The sequence below is a fragment of the Dermochelys coriacea genome, chromosome 4 (genome assembly GCF_009764565.3).
Source record: "Dermochelys coriacea isolate rDerCor1 chromosome 4, rDerCor1.pri.v4, whole genome shotgun sequence".
NCBI lineage: Eukaryota > Metazoa > Chordata > Testudines > Dermochelyidae > Dermochelys > Dermochelys coriacea.
In genome coordinates, this window is record NC_050071.1 from 97,716,335 (window position 1) to 97,734,910 (window position 18,576).

At 39.4% G+C, this 18,576-nt stretch overlaps 1 protein-coding gene across 1 annotated transcript in view; it reads right to left on the reverse strand.

Moving 5' to 3' along the window:
• Window positions 1-11,016: 11,016 nt before the first annotated feature.
• The window catches only part of GRXCR1 (glutaredoxin and cysteine rich domain containing 1), a 71,972-nt gene continuing 64,412 nt past the window's right edge, over window positions 11,017-18,576 (reverse strand). The window contains exons 4-5 of the mRNA XM_038400311.1: window positions 16,961-17,026; window positions 11,017-11,508 (exon numbers count right to left, since the gene is read on the reverse strand). Of these exons, the coding sequence (XP_038256239.1) occupies window positions 11,329-11,508; window positions 16,961-17,026 (246 nt within the window). The 3' untranslated portion in view covers window positions 11,017-11,328. The remainder of the gene's footprint in view (window positions 11,509-16,960; window positions 17,027-18,576) is intronic.

An 18,576-nucleotide genomic window follows, 5' to 3' on the forward strand; every position in this document is an offset into this window, starting at 1 on the left:
ATCGTTAAAATTTTTCTCCTGTAATTAAAGCAGAGAACAGTCATCTTTCATGGATGAGGCTTTCTACAGTATTTAGTCAATAGAAATGGCTTTTTTTAAAAAAAACTCCATCAATCATTGCATGTAAAGGCAAGTTATTTGCAAATAGTCAATGACTGCTTACAACATAGATGTATGTTTCTGAGCATGTGTGCTGAATGATAAGCCATAAAGTATTCCCGTCAGCTTATTGTTACTGCTGTTAGTATAGAACATGAGCGCTGCTTTCAGGGACATGGTGTATTCTTTTGTGATGTTGTGTATATAAGAAGCCAAACCTCAGCAAATGTAATGATTACTGAAAGTTATTACTAATGCACAATAAAACAGAATCAGACATTGCTAGTGCTAAATAAAATATCATCAGATTTGGTACCAGTCTCCTCCTGAGAATAGCATTTGCAGTCCATTTATATTTGTGTATAGTTATGACATGATAAACGTAAGTTTGGTAAATAACACCAACTGACAAGAAAAGTTTGGTTCATTTTCAGCTCATTTTTATAGAACATATATCAAAGGTGAAAAACTCTTACAAAAAATATTTTGCATGTTGGCAGGTACCAGTGTTAGTTTCTGCAGGTGAGAAAATGCTTGCTCATTTTTTCAGGTGAACATGACTGGAAATTCAGCCCTTCATATTTAAGAAAATTGTGAGGAGCTTCAAGGGAGGAAAGGTGGTCTAGAGGGGCACAAGCCTGGGTGTTAGGGAAAAATTGGTTCTATTTTCAGTTCTGCCTTGTAATTGCCATCTGATTCTGGGCAATCATCAAAGGCCTAATTCTTCATTTCGTTGCCACAGTTACACATCAGTGTAACTCCACTGAAGTGGAGACTCGGGCTTATTCACTCTGTGTCCCTATTTGGAAAATAGGAGTAATAATGTTGACCTGAGTCAAAGTTGTTGTGAGGCTCTTGAGTGTTTGTAATATGATCTGAAATTCATAGCAGGAAAGTGCTATATAAATCAAAATAATAATAGTAATACCATTTTTAAACCAATTACACCTAAAACTACAGCTTTATTGTTTAATGAATTCTTAATGTATTTCATTTCAATTTATTTTATGATAAGATTGTGGTAAAAAGTCCGTATTTGCCAACAGTTACCACACCATGGTATCTCAGATGCAGAAATATTTACCCTACTCAGAATAATAGGATATAATTACAGTATCTCAGATATTGAACAAACATTTTCTTTTTAAAAATAACAATTTTAACTGAATCTTCTAATTGTACCCATCACTGAACTAATATCCACACAATCTAAGACACATTCCTGATCCACCTGAGTAGACCCTGGAAGCCAACGGAAGCCCTGTTGATGATCAGTGGGTATCTGTGCTGGCTAGCATGACAATAAATTAAATTTTGGCTGGGACAGTCCCCTTTTTAAGCTCTGTCCCAGACATCATGACTCTTTTGCCAAAACTGAGCATTTTTCCCATTTGTTCTTGCCCTGTGGGAGTCCTGAAGAATGTTCAAGCAAGAGCAAATGGGACAAATGTCCAGTTTTGCCAAAAAAGTCGTGATGTCAAGTGGGGGGCTCAGGTCAGCAGCAATGGCAGGCAGCTCATGTTCTCTCAGTGCAGTTAGGTGAAGAGAGGGCAGGAAAGGAGGGAAATAGGAGCAGAGTGGGTCAAGAAGTGGTACAATGAGGAGGGGATAGGGAAAAAGTACTGGGGTTATATCCACCCTCAGTGTTCTGTTTTCAGTTTAGGGAAATATGGATACCCAAGTACTGGCACAAGATTCACCTGACTAGATCAGCCTGCAGGATCAGAGCTGTTTTGTTACTGGTGATAGTAAAATGGTAATTTGGTAAATGTTGGGGTTTTTTTATGGTAACTTTTGTTTCCTTATATTTTTTTATTGGCTATCATTATCTGCTTTTTTTAAAGGGATTAACAGCAATGTACCATATAGGAGCTTTGTTTCTGAGTTCAAAGTATACCCACTGACAATTTCCTGCAGTATTTTCCACATATGCATTCAAACCTTAAGTCATTAGAGCTACATGCAGTAGAATGCATTTTTGTTGCTAATTGGCTTTGAAAGTTCTTCATTTTCAAGGAGATGGGTTGTCTTTTAGTCAAGACAAAATATGGTGTTTAGAATCATGAAACAAAGCAGGCAGTGAAAGTCCTACCGAAACACTACAACGCAGCTTTACTTTAGTGAGAACTTACTGTATTTCATAAATCTTTTAACTCATTTGAAAGCAGTTTCATAAAGTAGCACTGATAAGCTCCAAGCACTAGTGTCTGTGTCTGAGTCTGTTCATAAAACTTTTCTTCTAACACAACTACTTCCTGATTCATTACCCAAGAGTAAAAGAATGCAGGAAGAAAGAAAAAAATAGAGTTAAACAAAAAGTGATTTCTTATCATTTTTACTGTTCAAATTGTGGCTGGATTACAATGTCCTTAACTATCATCTCTAAATAATTTAAAGTAAACTGAGCAATCTAAATTCTTTCTGCCTAAATTATTTAGGGTATAAATGTTTCCTGTTGAATGCTTTTGTGGTCACATTATGTGTCACAGTCTAAGTGAATAAAACTATCTTTAATGCAATCATACAAAGGCAGTAGATAGAAATAATACATGAAGTGCATACTGTTATTTTGCTTCTCATGAAAATGATAAATCACATTTCAGCAACAAAATTAATTTCTTATTTTCTTTAATAAAACCCAGAGCCTCTGGAAAAACAATTTATTGTGTTTGACACTACTTATGGCAAAACTAGCTTTTGCTCTCATGTTTCAAGATTTATCCAGACTTTTTTATGTAAACAATAGCCCAGTGTACAGGTATAACAAATTACCTCACTCAGGGAAAGCATACCTTCTACCATGTATTCCAAATACAATGCATTATCACTCTAAAAGGATGCTTTCATATTACATTCTGTAGTGGTCTGGTAACTCCATATTTCTTGACATTGGAGTAATGAAGAGTTTATTGTAAACTTTAAAGTCTCAGTCAAAAGTCCATTGAAATCAATGGAACGACTCCCATTGATTTCAATAGGTTTTGGTATGCTTTATAGACCATAGAATTAGAAGCTAGAGGCCAGTACCTCTATATGATTTATCAAGATGAATTCACTGGTCAAGAAAATTATAAAAATTCTAACCAGAATTGCAATCCTTACTATCCCAATATAATGTAAAACATTGTATTGATGTACCCTATTGTCAGGTATGACAGTGTCTCTGCTTTTATATATCTCTTGACATAACACATCAAGATGGCTCCTCAATATGCCAACCTCTTCATGGAGTACATTGAGTAAGAATTTCTGGAAAAAGGCACCACAAAACCAGTGCTATACCTGAGATACATTGATGATATTTTTATCTTTGGGATCGATGACCTAAACTCACTCACAGATTTCACCACAACTTCAACAACCACTACTTATGCATCAAGCTCTCTCTAGAACATTCCCACACTAGCAACAACTTGCTGGACACCATGATTAACTTAAACAATGGAACCCTACAAACAACTATGTACAAGAAACCTACTTTCACCACACTTATTTCCGCAGATCCAGCAAGCACCCCAGATGCACCAAAAAATCGGTTATCTCCATCCAGGCACTCAGATAGCACAGAATGTGTTCTGAGGAGAAAGTCTGGGATACACACATTAACATACTAAAAACAGCCTTTACCAAATGAAGACACTTTACCAAATGAAGACAGAGAAGTAGATTGCATCATGGAACAAGCCACCTGAACACCTTGAGAGAACCTGCTTTGAAATGTGTGTGAGGAGATGGGGGGTGGGGGGAATCCACTTACTGCAAAACCCAACTTGTCACCTACCACCCCATACTGGAACCCAGACAGGGTATTCCCAAGCAGTAACAACCAATATTTAAGAGGGACCACATCCTGAAAAATCTCTCCCAAACGACTTCTTCTGGCCTTCAAACAACCTGCTAACCTTGCCAAGATCATCAAAAGCAAGCTCTCCACATACCAGGATACACCACCTCAAAGCAGCACCTGACCCTTTCAGAACAACATATATAAAACCTGCAAAGAACTCCACTCCTACAAGGATCAATACCCCAACAACACACCTTTCATGATTCATGGATCCTACACGTGCTTATCACAACATGTGGGGGATCCTTATCCAGTACATCAAAGGCCACAATAACAACTACATGGGTGAAACCAGACAATCACTACAATCAAATGAACTTGTACAGAAAAATGATAAAAGACAAAAACACCTGATCACCCATGGGCAAACATGTTTCACAAAGTGATCACTCCATATCTGATCTTTCAATATTTGTCATCAAGGGAAACCTACACAACATCTTCAAAAGGCAAGCCTGGGAACTTAGTCATAATTCTGCTAGACATCAAAAACCGTGGACTTAACAGGGACACTGGTTTAATGGCTCATTACAACAATTTGTAAAATTCCACACTGCCTGATACCCTTAATTCCCCACTTCAAATCCTTTGTACATAACAATCTAACCCCCAATTGCCCATTTCATTTCAAGTGATCACTTGTAACATTACCCCTTCTGCTTAACTGTCTGTCCCAACTTGTATTTAGCTCAGACACTCTGCTTCCTTTCCCAGACCTGAAAAAGAGTTATGTGACCTCCAAAGGGTTTACCTAGGGAGACGAGATGTCCCGATTTTATAGGGGCAGTCTCATAGACTCATAGATTCATAGACTTTAAGGTCAGAAGGGACCATTATGATCGTCTAGTCTGACCTCCTGCACAACGCAGGCCACAGAATTTCACCCACCCACTCCTGTAATAAACCCCTAACATATGTCTGAGGTATTGAAGTCCTCAAATCATGGTTTAAAGACTTCAAGTTGCAGAGAATCCTCCAGCAAGTGACACGTGCCCCACACTTCAGAGGAAGGCCTCTGTCAATCTGCCCTGGAGGAAAATTCCTTCCCCACCTCAAATATGGTGATCAGCTAAACCCTGAACATATGGGCAAGACTCACCAGCCAGAGACCCAGGAAAGAATTCTCTGTATTAACTCAGATCCCACCCCATCTAACATCCCATCATAGGTCATTGGGCATATTTACCGCTAATAGTCAAAGATCAATTAATTGCCAAAATTCGGCTATCCCATCATACCATCCCCTCCATAAACTTATCAAGCTTAATCTTGAAGCCAGATATGTCTTTTGTCCCCACTGCTCCCCTTGAAAGGCTGTTCCAGAACTTCACTCCTATGTTGATTAGAAACCTTCATCTAATTTCAAGTCTAAACTTCCTGATGGCCAGTTTATATCCATTTGTTCTTGTGTCCACGCTGGTACTGAGCTTAAATAATTCCTCTCCCTCCCTGGTATTTATCCCTCTGATACATCTATAGAGAGCAATCATATCTCCCCTCAGCCTTCTTTTGGTTAGGCTAAACAAGCCAAGCTCTTTGAGTCTCCTTTCACAAGACAGGTTTTCCATTCCTCAGATCATCCTAGTAGCCCTTCTCTGTACCTGTTCCAGTTTGAATTCATCCTTTTTAAACATGGGAGACCAGAACTGCACACAATATTCCAGACGAGGTCTCACCAGTGCCTTGTATAATGGTACTAACACCTCCTTATCTTTACTGGAAATACCTCGCCTGATGCATCCCAAGACCGCATTAGCTTTCTTCATGGCTATATCACACCCACGGCTCATAGTCATCGTATGATCAACCAATACTCTGAGGTCCTTCTCCTCCTCTCTTACTTCCAACTGATGAGTCCGCAGCTTATAACAAAATTTTTTGTTGTTAAACCCTAAATGCATGACCTTGCACTTTTCACTATTAAATTTCATCCTATTACTATTAGTCCAGTTTACAAGGTCATCCAGATCTTCCTGTATGATATCCCAGTTCTTCTCTGTATTGGCAATACCTCCCAGCTTTGTGTCATCCGCAAACTTTATTGGTACACTCCCACTTTTTGTTCCAAGGTCAGTAATAAAAAGATTAAATAAGATTGGTCCCAAAACCAATCCCTGAGGAACTCCGCTGGTAAACTCCCTCCTGCCTGATAGTTCACCTTTCATTATGACCCATTGTAGTCTCCCCTTTAACCAGTTCTTTATCCACCCTTCAATTTTCACATTGATCTCCATCTTTTCCAATTTAACTAATAATTCCCCATATGGAACTGTATCAAATGTGTTACTGAAATCGAGGTAAATTAGATCCACTACATTTCTTTTGTCTAAAAAATCTGTTACCTTCTCAACGAAGGAGATCAGGTTGGTGTGGCATGATCTACCTTTTGTAAAACCATGTTGTATTTTGTCCCAATTACCATTGACCTCAATGTCCTTAACTACTTTTTCCTTCAAAATTTTTCCCAAGACCTTGCATACTACAGATGTCAAACTAACAGGCCTGTATTTACCCGGATCACTTTTTTTTCCTTTCTTAAAAATAGGACCTATGTTAGCAATTCTCCAGTCATACGATACAACCCCTGAGTTTACAGATTCATTAAAAATTCTTGCTAATGGGCTTGCAATTTCATGTGCCAGTTCCTTTAATATTCTTGGATGAAGATTATCTGGGCCCCACAATTTACTCCCATTAAGCTGTTCAAGTTTGGCTTCTACCTCAGATGTGGTAATATCTACCTCCATATCCTCATTCCCATTTATCATCCTGCCATTATCTCTAAGCTCCTCATTAGCCTTATTAAAGACTGAGTCCTGCTTTATGGGTCTTTTTTCTTATATAGGCTCCTATTATGCCCCCACCCCCCATCCCGATTTTTCACATTTGCTGTCTGGTCACCCTAGTTGTACCTTCCACCAGCAGAAATTGGTCCAATAAAAGATTACCTCACCTACCTTATCCCACACCAAGGAAAAGCCATAGACTTAAGAGAAAGCAGTTCCTAGAGGCACTGTTTCTCATAAGAAAAATGACTGGACACCTCCCAAAGCAAAATAAAAATAATTCCTTTCAATGTGTTAAAGTGCACTTATTCCACAGAATAGCAAATTTAAAAATAATTAAGAAGGGATTAAATAAACACAAATCCCTGCATCAGAGCTATAGAATAAAAATGAATTACTTAGTAAATACCTCAGCTCTGACGCATTTAAAAAAATAACAAAAAAACCAAGAACCCCGTGCAAGGAAATAACTTTTGTGAGAAACCCAAAATTGTCTCATAGAGTGAAAGGTTCACTTACAGTCCAGCCTCATGCAGAAACTCACCCATGAACACAAGATGTATGTGCCACTTAAATTCCACTCTGGGACTATGTAAACCTTATATAGGTAGTATTTAAGTGGTGCATAGACCTGATGGTTCTTTGCACAAGGGTGAATTCAGTCCATAATGAAGAACCATTGCTGTGACAATTAAACTTTCTGCAGGACCCTTTTCATAAATAGGCATATATTTTTGCTGCGCTCTCTCCAAACAACCTGTTTTTGTCCAACAGTCATACTCATTGTTCCCATTTATGTGATTACCCTGGGGTAGTATGTAGTCTAGTATTTTCTGTCTTCCACAGATTTGTTTTTCCTGAGAATATTAAATACTTGGTGGTTCTTGGCTTTGTGTCTCATTTTTCCTCCCTTCCAAAAAATAGATAATGAGGTGTCAGGTAGCAAACACAGTGCATGTATTACCATGGTTATTATGCAATATCATAATTATAATGTAACCAACTGGATAGTTTGTATGTCAACTGCATTTTACTGGATGTAATCAGAACTGCTCAGCTGTACACCATAGATCCTATGTTGCTTACAGCTATGGGAATTTGTCCTTTATTTCTAGTAGTAAGAGGTCTTTACTTCTGGAAGAGGCTCTGATTTCTACCCTAGTCACCAAGAAGTTCCAAATGTCCTGGAGTGTGTCCCATTGAATGGCCCTACTGTGTATCATAATGACAACTATGTAGTCATAGCCATGGATTTGCTACAATATTTGTCAATATATTCTAGACTTTTGCTTGTTCTTAATAAAAATAAGCCCAATTTTCTGAGCACACAACAGAATGGAAACTTTTTATACAAATCAGAAAGCGGATTTCAGCATTTCACAACATGTGACATGAATCATGTTAAGAGGGAAAAGCATGCCACCCAATGCTTTTCTGACTGGGCATATCAGGGTTGGCGGTAGCAAACCTTTCACTCCCTGGTATGCGTCCTACTTGCTACAACAACCTTAATTGCTCTTTAAGTCTAATGTCTCACTAACAATAATCATGACTTGCCAGAGCAATTACATGACTTTGTGATATACAGGGCTCAATTATGGTTCTTATACATTTGAGCTATGCTAGGTCACCAACCCCTTGAGCCCTCTCCCCAGTCTAGCACACCTTTTGCAGCAAGAAATACAACTTGGTCTATATTGGTTTATTTATTCCTTCCGATTATTAATTTACATACTCTCATTTCTCTGAAACCCTATTACCCAAAACTCCATATTATCTGAATTCCCTTCCTTGTCCCCCAGCATGGAGACACATTCTGCAGAGAGGAATGTATTTCCATGCTGGGGGACAAGGAAGGGATTAGGATAATGTGGCAATTAGGATAATAGAGCAGAGACCTGGCCCCTGGCCAAGACTGCATGAAAAGGCCCCCCTGCAGCTGAATGGCTCCTGCCCTCTCAATTGTCTGAATTCCTAATGATCCAGACAAAATTCTTGTCCCCCATGCTATACTGTAAATACATCTAGTAGTACAACTTTCCTTTCCAGCTGCACAAAGAACCAGTCAGGAGGGTCTGACCTGTGATCTAGCCGGGTGTAAGAGAGGACTGTAACTCCTTTGAAGTCAGTGGTGTTACGTGGGTGCAAAACTTGGGCAAGTCAAAATAGGATCAAGTCCTATGTCTAGTTATAGACAAATATTGCTTAAAACATAGATTACAAGCTCCATGGCTCAGGGACAGGGACATGGTTCTATGTCTGTAAAGAACCATGCATATTTATGTTATTACCACCAAATCTTTAGCTGGTATAAACTGGCATCACTCCAATGACTTCAATGGTACTAGACTGCTTCACACTAGTTGAGGAGCTGGCCCAGTAACTGTAACAAGTAATACACAGTGTATTTTTACTTATTATCAAAATTACTCCTTCCTTCACAAATTATTTCTCAGGTGGGCTGACTACAAGGAAAATGCATTTGGATAGAACAGACTGCTAATTCATGGGAAGATTGGAAACGCAAACATTGGCTTGCGCAGTAATGACATTTTATTATAGGCATTTAAAATATCTAGAACTTTGTTTCATTTTTGTATCTCTTTCTCATGTTTTTATTATGTTCTTTATCTGTAACGATTTTACAACTTTTAAAGCTTATTTCTCTACCGACACATCCCCTTTTGCTTTCCTCATTCAGTCTTTGCAAACAAAATCTAGTGAAACTTGTCTTTCACAACCAAGCAAGAGAGCAACAAAAATGGATTGCTTAGCACAGACAGTCACTTATTAAAATTGTAGCAGAACTATACTCAGTAAGTTTGAGGAAACTTATGGAGAGTTTCTTAATACAGGACATTATCAGGGAGCAGATCCATACCTGGTGTAAATGGTCACCACTTCACTAAAGTCAACAGAGACACGACAGTTTATAATAGCTGAAGATTGGTCTCTGTAATTTATTGTGGGCAACGCAAGACCCAATTTTTTGAGTTCCTGAGTATCTCTTATAATAGCTACATGAGGGATGGATGGAATACCATTGTGGTTCACAAAATAATATGAGGCTTCAAAATTTTTCTTCCTATAAAGAACAAAGCCAAGATCTTCTGAAGGCTTTCAAAGACTTCCTCTGGCATGGTGGTTGGGTACTAGCCTGAAGTGTAAAAAAAACCTAGGTTCAAGTCCCTTCTCCCTAACTGAAGAACATTTCAGGGTGAATAAAACAGCTTTCTGTGATGAGATAATACTTAACCAGCTGTAATTCACATATGCTATTTCTATGGAAGGATAGATCATCAATATAAAGTGCAAAGTTAGATCTTTTCATCGGTGAGAGACTTTAGAATTTCAGTGCTATAAACCAATCAGAAATATTTTTTGCCTTTTTAAAGTAGTAATTCCCTCTTGGAAGGAGTTTGATTATTTAGTACACATCCTGGTAGTCACTGTCCAGTCATAGTCTATATCCAGTGCTAATTAACAATTGTGGCAAAGAATGTAAAGAAGCAGGGTTTCATTCATCATAAATCGCAGGATAAAGAGTATAAGCATATTCCTTAATACCATACAATTTCTCATTAATCCAACCAGTTCTTGTGCATTAGCCACTAAGAGATGCTGCCTTTTTGTGGTAACATAACAGATAGATAGGATATAGATTATATAAGGCAAATAATATGCAAAAAAAGTTTGCACATTTGTAGTTCACTCTCTAATAACTCCAGGCCACATTGCATTTTGACTACTCCTTGGAGCAAATGCAAATGCATCTGTCCTGCCATGCAGATGATCCATGAGAAAGAAGAGATTCTTTGTTACTAAGCCACAAAAGCAGAACGCTCATTTTAATTCTTTACATACCCTGTAGTTTGTAAGGCTTTCTTGTGATCCCAAGTTATCACTACAGTATGCAGCAAATCAATACTTCGTTGTGATGGTTTAGAGATCATTACAAGCAGAAGCTACAACACCAAATATTTATATAACTTTTTTTAATGAAACTATTTTGGCATTTAAAGTAGCGGGCTAAGGGGAGTTAATGGTTCAAGGGATTGTTATGGGATATTTTACATATATGTTAAATTTTAGCCCAGGTAAGTTGTGACCAAACATTGACAGTTCAGTGAAATGCTATGCAGAAAGAATTGTGGTCTGGAGTTAGTCCACATCACAAAATCACTATCACCATTGGCAGTCTGTGCAGAAACTATCAAACAGATATGAAGTCTAAACTTCCTTCTGATGTTTTCTCCAGGTCAGGATTGAGGTCCTTGGGCGGGGCAATGTGAGGAAAAGTGTGCTCCTGCTGCTAAATCTCTTATGTGAATAAAGATTTCAGATCCAAAGGCTATCAATCTAATAACTTTTGTGAGCACTTTGTTCTCTTAAGTAGCCTGTACTGTCCCTTTATTTAAGACTCAGAGCACATGACAGGCAGTGGCCTGAGCTAATGGCTTTAGCAACTGAATAAGAAAAAGTTTATTACAAATACATTTTATTGACTGCATCAGAAATATGGTTTTTTTAAAACGTATGTAACAAACTGCTGCAGTAATATCATAATATGAGGTTCTACATGGGAAGATGCCATTCTTAACTTGCACAGCTCTTGCAGCGCTGTAACCCATTCTCGTTGCAAGAGGTACACTTGAGGGCTTTGAAAGAGTCTGTAAAACAGTTCCGAAACACTGACATCTTGCTGCCATGGCATGCTGAGCACGGAATGAAGCCAAAACCACCACAGGAAGGGCATTCATGGGGATGCTGCACTCTCTGCACAAGGAAAAAGAAAGCAAGAGAGGAAACGTATTACTCCATTAATGACTGTAATCTCTAGCATAATGAGGTTTCTGAGTTGGAATTCACTCTGCAATATCATAGAATACCAGGGTTGGAAGTGACCTCAGAAGGTCATCTTGTCCAACCCCCTGCTCAAAGCAGGGCCAATCCCCAATTTTATTTTATTGCCACAGATCCCTAAATGGCCCCCTAAAGGATTGTACTCACAACCTTGGGTTTAGTAGGCCAATGCTCAAACCATTGAGCTATCTCTCCCATCCCCCTATTTCCTATTCTAGGAAACAGCAAAATCTGAACACTGAATTAGCCAAGTTCTAAATATTTTATTGCCTAGTTACAATCTATTAGATAACTTAACTGGCCTGTTCTAAATTCTGGGGTAAGATACATGGTGTTTTGTGTTTATATTATTATGGTGCATATTATAATAGTATAATGTGTATAATTTTTCATGTTTATGTTTGTGTGATTGCGTGAAAATTGTGTGATTCAGCATTTGACAATTGCTCATATCTTAAAATGATTCATACCGTCTAAGCAAGGCAGAGCTCTTTAGAGAACAGGTATATACAAATCTAAGTACTGAGGAGATTATCTTAGGCTTTAATTGTAAAAGATATATACCAGCCATGGGTCTGATTCTTCTCACATTTGTATAAATCAGGAGTAAATGCCTTTGAAATCAATAGTTACACTGGGAAAACTGGTGTGAGCAAGGGGAGAATAAGACTCAAATCTCTTAGTTGTTCCTGAATTGTTTTAATAATTCTGCCTTTATTTTCTTTGTCTTTATGTTGCATTAAAGAGATTTAAGAAGCAGACTTAAATCTCTTTTGATGAAAACATCACCAGTTAATTTAATGATCATCCTGGAGTTTTACATGAGAGAAATGAAATATAGCAAGTACTTACAGTAGCACAGGTGTGTGGGCTTTTTTAGAGCTGCTGTGTTCAGTGAAGGCTTTTTGGGTTCATTCACAGAAGAAAGGCAGTTATATATACAATCCCTGTTAGTATTTCCCAAGGTATCATACTTAAATAATTAGTAAATTATGCTAAAATATGTACAACGAACTTACCACTTTTTTGTAATTTCATCAAACAATGCAACAGAAGTGATGCAAAACTGTCCAGAAAAATAATTGTCTACTAGTAATGCAGATCAGTGTGCATAGCCACGTAAAAAGTGAACGGATGAGGAAAGGCAGATCCATAGCTGGTATAAGTGAGTACAGCTCCTTTGAAGTCAATGTCAGTTCATTTCAGTTGAGGATCTGGCCCAAGAATCTCTTAAATTCTTGTTTCCTAATGTATCTGATATGCTGCATGGAGCAGCATGAGATGTGCCCATGAAGCTGGGTGAGGGCAAGGGAGTGGCCCAGACCAATGACAGCACAAGCTTCCCCAATGTTGCACTGATAACATGTCAAGGTTATAGAGGGGCATGATTAGTTTTATCTTGGGGCTCAACCTTTTAATGCTTGGAAAAGACTTGTGTAAAGCTTCTGTGCTTAAAATATTTGCTTGATGTATGTTTGATAGACGTGCTACATAAGTATACATACAAAACTAGATAAAGAAATCAGTGGTATGTAAAATGCCTACCTGATCCTGAGATATATAATCTCTACACAAAGCTGCAGAAAAAGATCCCAGCCAAAATACTGTGGGAAAACATAACTTCCTGACCCCAATTTGGCCATTAGATCATCCCTGTGTGTGTGTAAGAATTATCATGCTGAAGAAGCTGATCCAGTATATACCAATGATAGCCAAAGGCAAAGCCAGCTTTTGAATTCTTGTCAGGGTATAGAAAGTCAAAATTAGAGGTAATGTGAAATCCCTCTTGTTTTTCCCTGCATCCCACAAAAGTGGCTTAGCTCACGAAAGCTTATGCTCAAATAAATTTGTTAGTCTCTAAGGTGCCACAAGTACTCCTTTTCTTTTTGCGAATACAGACTAACACGGCTGCTACTCTGAAACCTTTTACCACTGTCTCATTCAGCAGGCAATTCCTATTTTTGATTAGTCTCTGTGGGGAAGTGTTTATAGCAAAATTCATTTTTCATATCCAGCAATGCTCACATTTTCTGTGGCAGCTTATGATACTAACCTTTTTACTTATATGGATATTTTTACAGCTAACTCCAAAATTATACGAGAACCACATTCTTATAATTAAATTCCTAAAATTTCTATTTCTGGCATCATGTGAAAAAGCAATGGTAAGCCACCTAGCAACACTTAGTGAAGGGATGTAACTAGGGCTATGAATTAATCACAGTTAACTCATGCGATTAAATAAAAAAAAAATCACGATAAAAAAATTAATCATGATTAATCTTAGTACTAATCACACTGATAAACAATAGAATAGCAATTGACATTTATTAAATATTCTGGATATTCTTTTACATTTTCAAATATATTGATTTCAATTACAACACAGAATACAAAGTGTACAGTGCTCACTTTAAATCATTTTGTTTACAAATATTTGCATTGTAAGAATGATAAACAAAAGAAATAGTATTTTTCCATTCAACTCATACAAGTACTATAGTACAATCGCTATATCGTGAAAGTGCAACTTTTTTTTTTGTTTGTTACATAACTGCATTCAAAAACAAAACCATGTACAACTTTAGAGGAACTCAGACAAGTCCACTCAGTCCTACTTCTTGTTCAGCCAATCGCTAAGAGAAACAAGTTTGTTTACATTTATGGGAGATAATGCTGCCCGCTTCTTATTTACAATGTCACCTGAAAGTAAGAACAGATGTTCACATGGCACTTTTGCAGCCAGCATTGCAAGGTATTTACGTGCCAGATATGCTAAACATTTATATGCCCCTTCATGCTTCGGCCACCATTCCAGAGGACATGCTTCCATGCTGATGATGCTCATTTAAAAAAAATGTGTTAATTAAATTTGTGACTGAACTTTTTGGGGGAGAAATGTATGTCTCCGACTCTGTGTTTTACCTGCATTCTGCCATATATTTCATGTTATAGCAGTCTCAGATTATGACCCAGTATGTGGTTCATTTTAAGAACACTTCACTGCAGATTAAACAAAATGCAAAGAAGGTACCAATGTGAGATTTCTAAAGTTAGCTACAGCACTCGACCCAAGGTTTAAGAATCTGAAGTGCCGTCCAAAGTCTGAGAGGGAAGGGGTGTGGAGCATGGTTTCAGAAGTCTTAAAAGAGTAACACTCTGATGCAGAAACTACTGAACACGAACCACCATAAATGAAAATCAACCTTCTGCTGGTGGCATCTGACTCCGATGATGAAAATGAACATGCACTGGTCTGTACTGCTTTGGATGGTTATTGAGCAGAACCCTTCATCAGCATGGATGTATGTCCTCTGGAATGGTGGTTGAAGCATGGAGGGACATTTTTAAATGCAGTTATTTTTTGTACATAATTCTACATTTGTAAGTTCAACTTTCATGATAAAGATATTGCACTACAGTACTTGTATTAAGTGAATTGAAAAATACTATTTCTTTTGTTTTTACAGTGCAAATATTTATAATAAATATAAATATAAAGTGAACATTGTAAACTTCCTATATTCTGTGTTGTAATTGAAATCAATATATTTGAAAAGGTGGAAAACACCCAGGGGTGAAAGTAAAGCCGAAGACTTACTGTTATGGGGGCCGGCTCTGGCCTCAGGATGGGGCGGGCCCTCGGGTGGAAGGGGCGGGGCTGAGGGTCAGCATCCCCCAGCCAGCCCATCTGCACTGCCTGGCCCACGCGGCCCGGGGCTCCAGCTGTGATTTAAAGGGCCCGGGGCTCTGGCCACTGCCATGGTAGCAGCAGTGGCAGCTGGAGCCCCGGGCACTTTTAAATCGCCTTCGGCGGCCCGGGGGTTGCAAAGGGGACAACGACATTAAAGTGCTGCCACAGGGTCCTTTGCCATGGCAGCGCTTTAAGGACCCTGCTTAAAGTGCAGCTGTGGCAGCACTTTAATTTCACTGCCCCTTTTGCGCCCCCCCCGCCTCGTCAGCAGACCTGCTGGTAGGAACCCAGCAGGGTTGCCGATGGGGGACACAAAAGGGGCAGCAACATTAAAGTCAGCTGGTTACTGGCCAGTACTGGAGGCCACTTTTTACCAGTATGCCGTACTGGCCCATACTGGCTTACTTGCACCCCTGAAAACACCCCAAAATATTTACATAAATGGTATTCTATTATTGTTTAACAGCATGATTGATCACAATTAATTTTTTTAATCACTTGACAGGTCTAGATATAACACTTTGAAAAAGTTGGATTTTGGGAGGGGAGGTCTAGGTTTGCCTTGAAAGAACTGAATTGGGCTTGCTGAAAGACTGGACTGCATATAATGAGTTCCTGTATTCTGGATCTTCGGTGAAAATGAGTCATGACTGAACCTTACAGCTGATTTCCGGCAAAGCCATCTCTGTAATTTGTTTCATTCTAGACCATGAAAATAAACTGATAGTAACACATCAGTGGATGTACTCTGTGTACAGTTATGATCATAGTCTGCTCTAGCCTGCTATTTGTTATTTGTACTTTAGTGGCACTTAATAGCCCCTACAAAGATCAGGACACCCATTGTGCTAGGTGCTGTACATACATATAGTAAGAGACTGAGGTTACATTCTAAGCAGATAGGACAGGCAAAGAGCAGGAGAAAAGAAGTATATCTATTTTACTGATGGGGAAAGGAGACACCAAGCTTGACTTGCAAGAAATCACACATGAACTCTGTGATGGAGCTGGGAATTAAACCCCTATCTCATTGGTCCCAGACCAGGGCTTTAACCACCCATCCTTCTGGAGAAGGATGCTAGAGGCCCCGCCAACAAACACAGCTTAACTACATGTAAAGCTGTCTCACTGGCAAGTCCTATTGAGCCCAGAGGTGGCCAGTGGATGGAGGCATGAGGGGCATTCTCCTATCCTCACTGCTAAATTCCCTCAGGAACACCCATTTGTGGAGTGGAGATGGTTTGGTCTCTTTTTCAGTTGTACTGTGTTGGATGTTGCTTTTTGTTGTGTTCACCATTGTGTTTCTCTCTATAAGGATCAAACAATTTGCTGTCTGATTAAATATCAGACTCCTTATGTTGGATTTGTTCCAGCTCAAATTGTGGAGATTGCATAAATAGTTCTTACAGAGGATAAACGTCTTGAGTCTTCTCCCTGTCAAATTCAGGTACAGCGGATGTGGACTGTTGAGTTTGGTACAGTGGCAACCCGTTCTGATGGGGCTGGAATCTTTGCTGGTTTGTAACACTAAGTAGTTGTTGGTTTTGAAAAACAGGATTTGTGATCATCAGTTTAAAACAGAAAGAAAAGAAATACCTAGCAAATAATTTAATTTTAACCATACAACTTCCATTTGTAGTTTCTCCAGAGAGCTTGTAAAAATACAATTACCTCAATTTTGGTTAAGAGATCCTGCAGCTCCCCTGATTCATTCATTGACAGAATTTTCTCAGCTCCCTATTAGCAAAAAGAAAAAACACAGCAGTTTTACCACTGAGGGGACTGGAATTACCTGAGGGTTTATTCTTGGCAACTTAACTAGGTTGAAGAAAATATTGAACTTTTGTTCACGTGAAGTATTTTTGTTATGAGATGAACCTTAGGATGGCTGAAAGGTGAAAATAACCAACCCACGTTCCTGAAAAGTTGTCCAGGGTTGGTTATTGAACTCTATATTGCACTTTTCTTGTGAATTCACTACAACTTAATTATAGGTTTCAGAGTGGCAGCCATGTTAGTCTGTACCCATAAAAAGAACAGGAGCACTTGTGGCACCTTAGAGACTAATAAATGTATTAGAGCATAAGCTTTCATGGGCTACAGCCCACTTCATCGGATGCATAGAATGGAACATATAGTAAGAAGATATATATACACATGATGTGACAAAGCTCTGTCCTTGCCTCCGTGGGTCCCGCGTTTCCTGGCGGATTTCGCTAGCCTCAGAGGCTCACTGTGACCCTCCACATAACCCTTCTTTCTCTAGAGACAAGGTCACAGCCTAAGCCATTTTCATCATAAGCCAGCGAGGGAGGTGAGGAGAAGTTATCCTTCCTTGCACAGTCTCTGTTGTCTCCCAGTCTCAGTGATTAAACAGGGGGCAAACGTGGGGAGAGGGAGCCCGGGCCCACCCTCTATTCCAGGCTGCAGCCAGGGACCCTAATAGTATCAGCTATGGTAGCTGACCTTTTAGAAACATGACATGTACAATTCCCTGGGCTACTTCCCCCACAGCAGCCCTCACTTCCTCAAGCTCCGCTTCACCCTTACCTCAGGGCCTCCTTCCTTGTGCCTGATATGGTGTGTACTACTCAGCCTCTCCAACAGCACAACTTCCTCCCACAGCTCCTGACATCCACACTCACCTGGCTGACTGGGAGGCTTTTAACTAATTTCAGCCAGCCCCTGATTGGCTTCAGGTGTCCCAATCAACCTAGCCTTCTCCCTGCCTTCTGGAAAGTTCTTAATTGGTCCCAGTGTCTTAATTGACCTGGAGCAGCTGTCATTTCACTTACCCTGGTACCAGGGATTTGTTTAGCCTGGAGCTAATATATCTATCTTCCACTACTTTTCCATAGCCATCTGGCCTTGCCCCATCACATATCCCCCACCCTGCTCAACAACATAGAGTTGGGCAACTTGGGACGCTAGGCAGTATGCTCATGACAGACCATCAGCGTTGCCATGGTGGCATCCAGCCCTGTGCCGTATGCGGAACTGGAATGGTTGGAGGGATAAGAACCACCTGGTGACCCTTGCATTCTTTTCCTTATTCCGCTGCATTCACTGGAGAGGTACATGGTCCATCACAAGAGTAAATCGCAGGCCTAAGAGATAATAACACCGTTTTTATCAGCCCATTTGACAGCAAGGCATTCTCTCTCGACTACCGCGTATTTCTGTTCTCTTGGGAGAAGCTTTCTGCTTAGGTAGAGGATCAGGTGTTCCTCTTCTCCCACCATTTGCGACAGAACTGCTCCCAACCCCACCTCCAAAGCGTCTGTTTG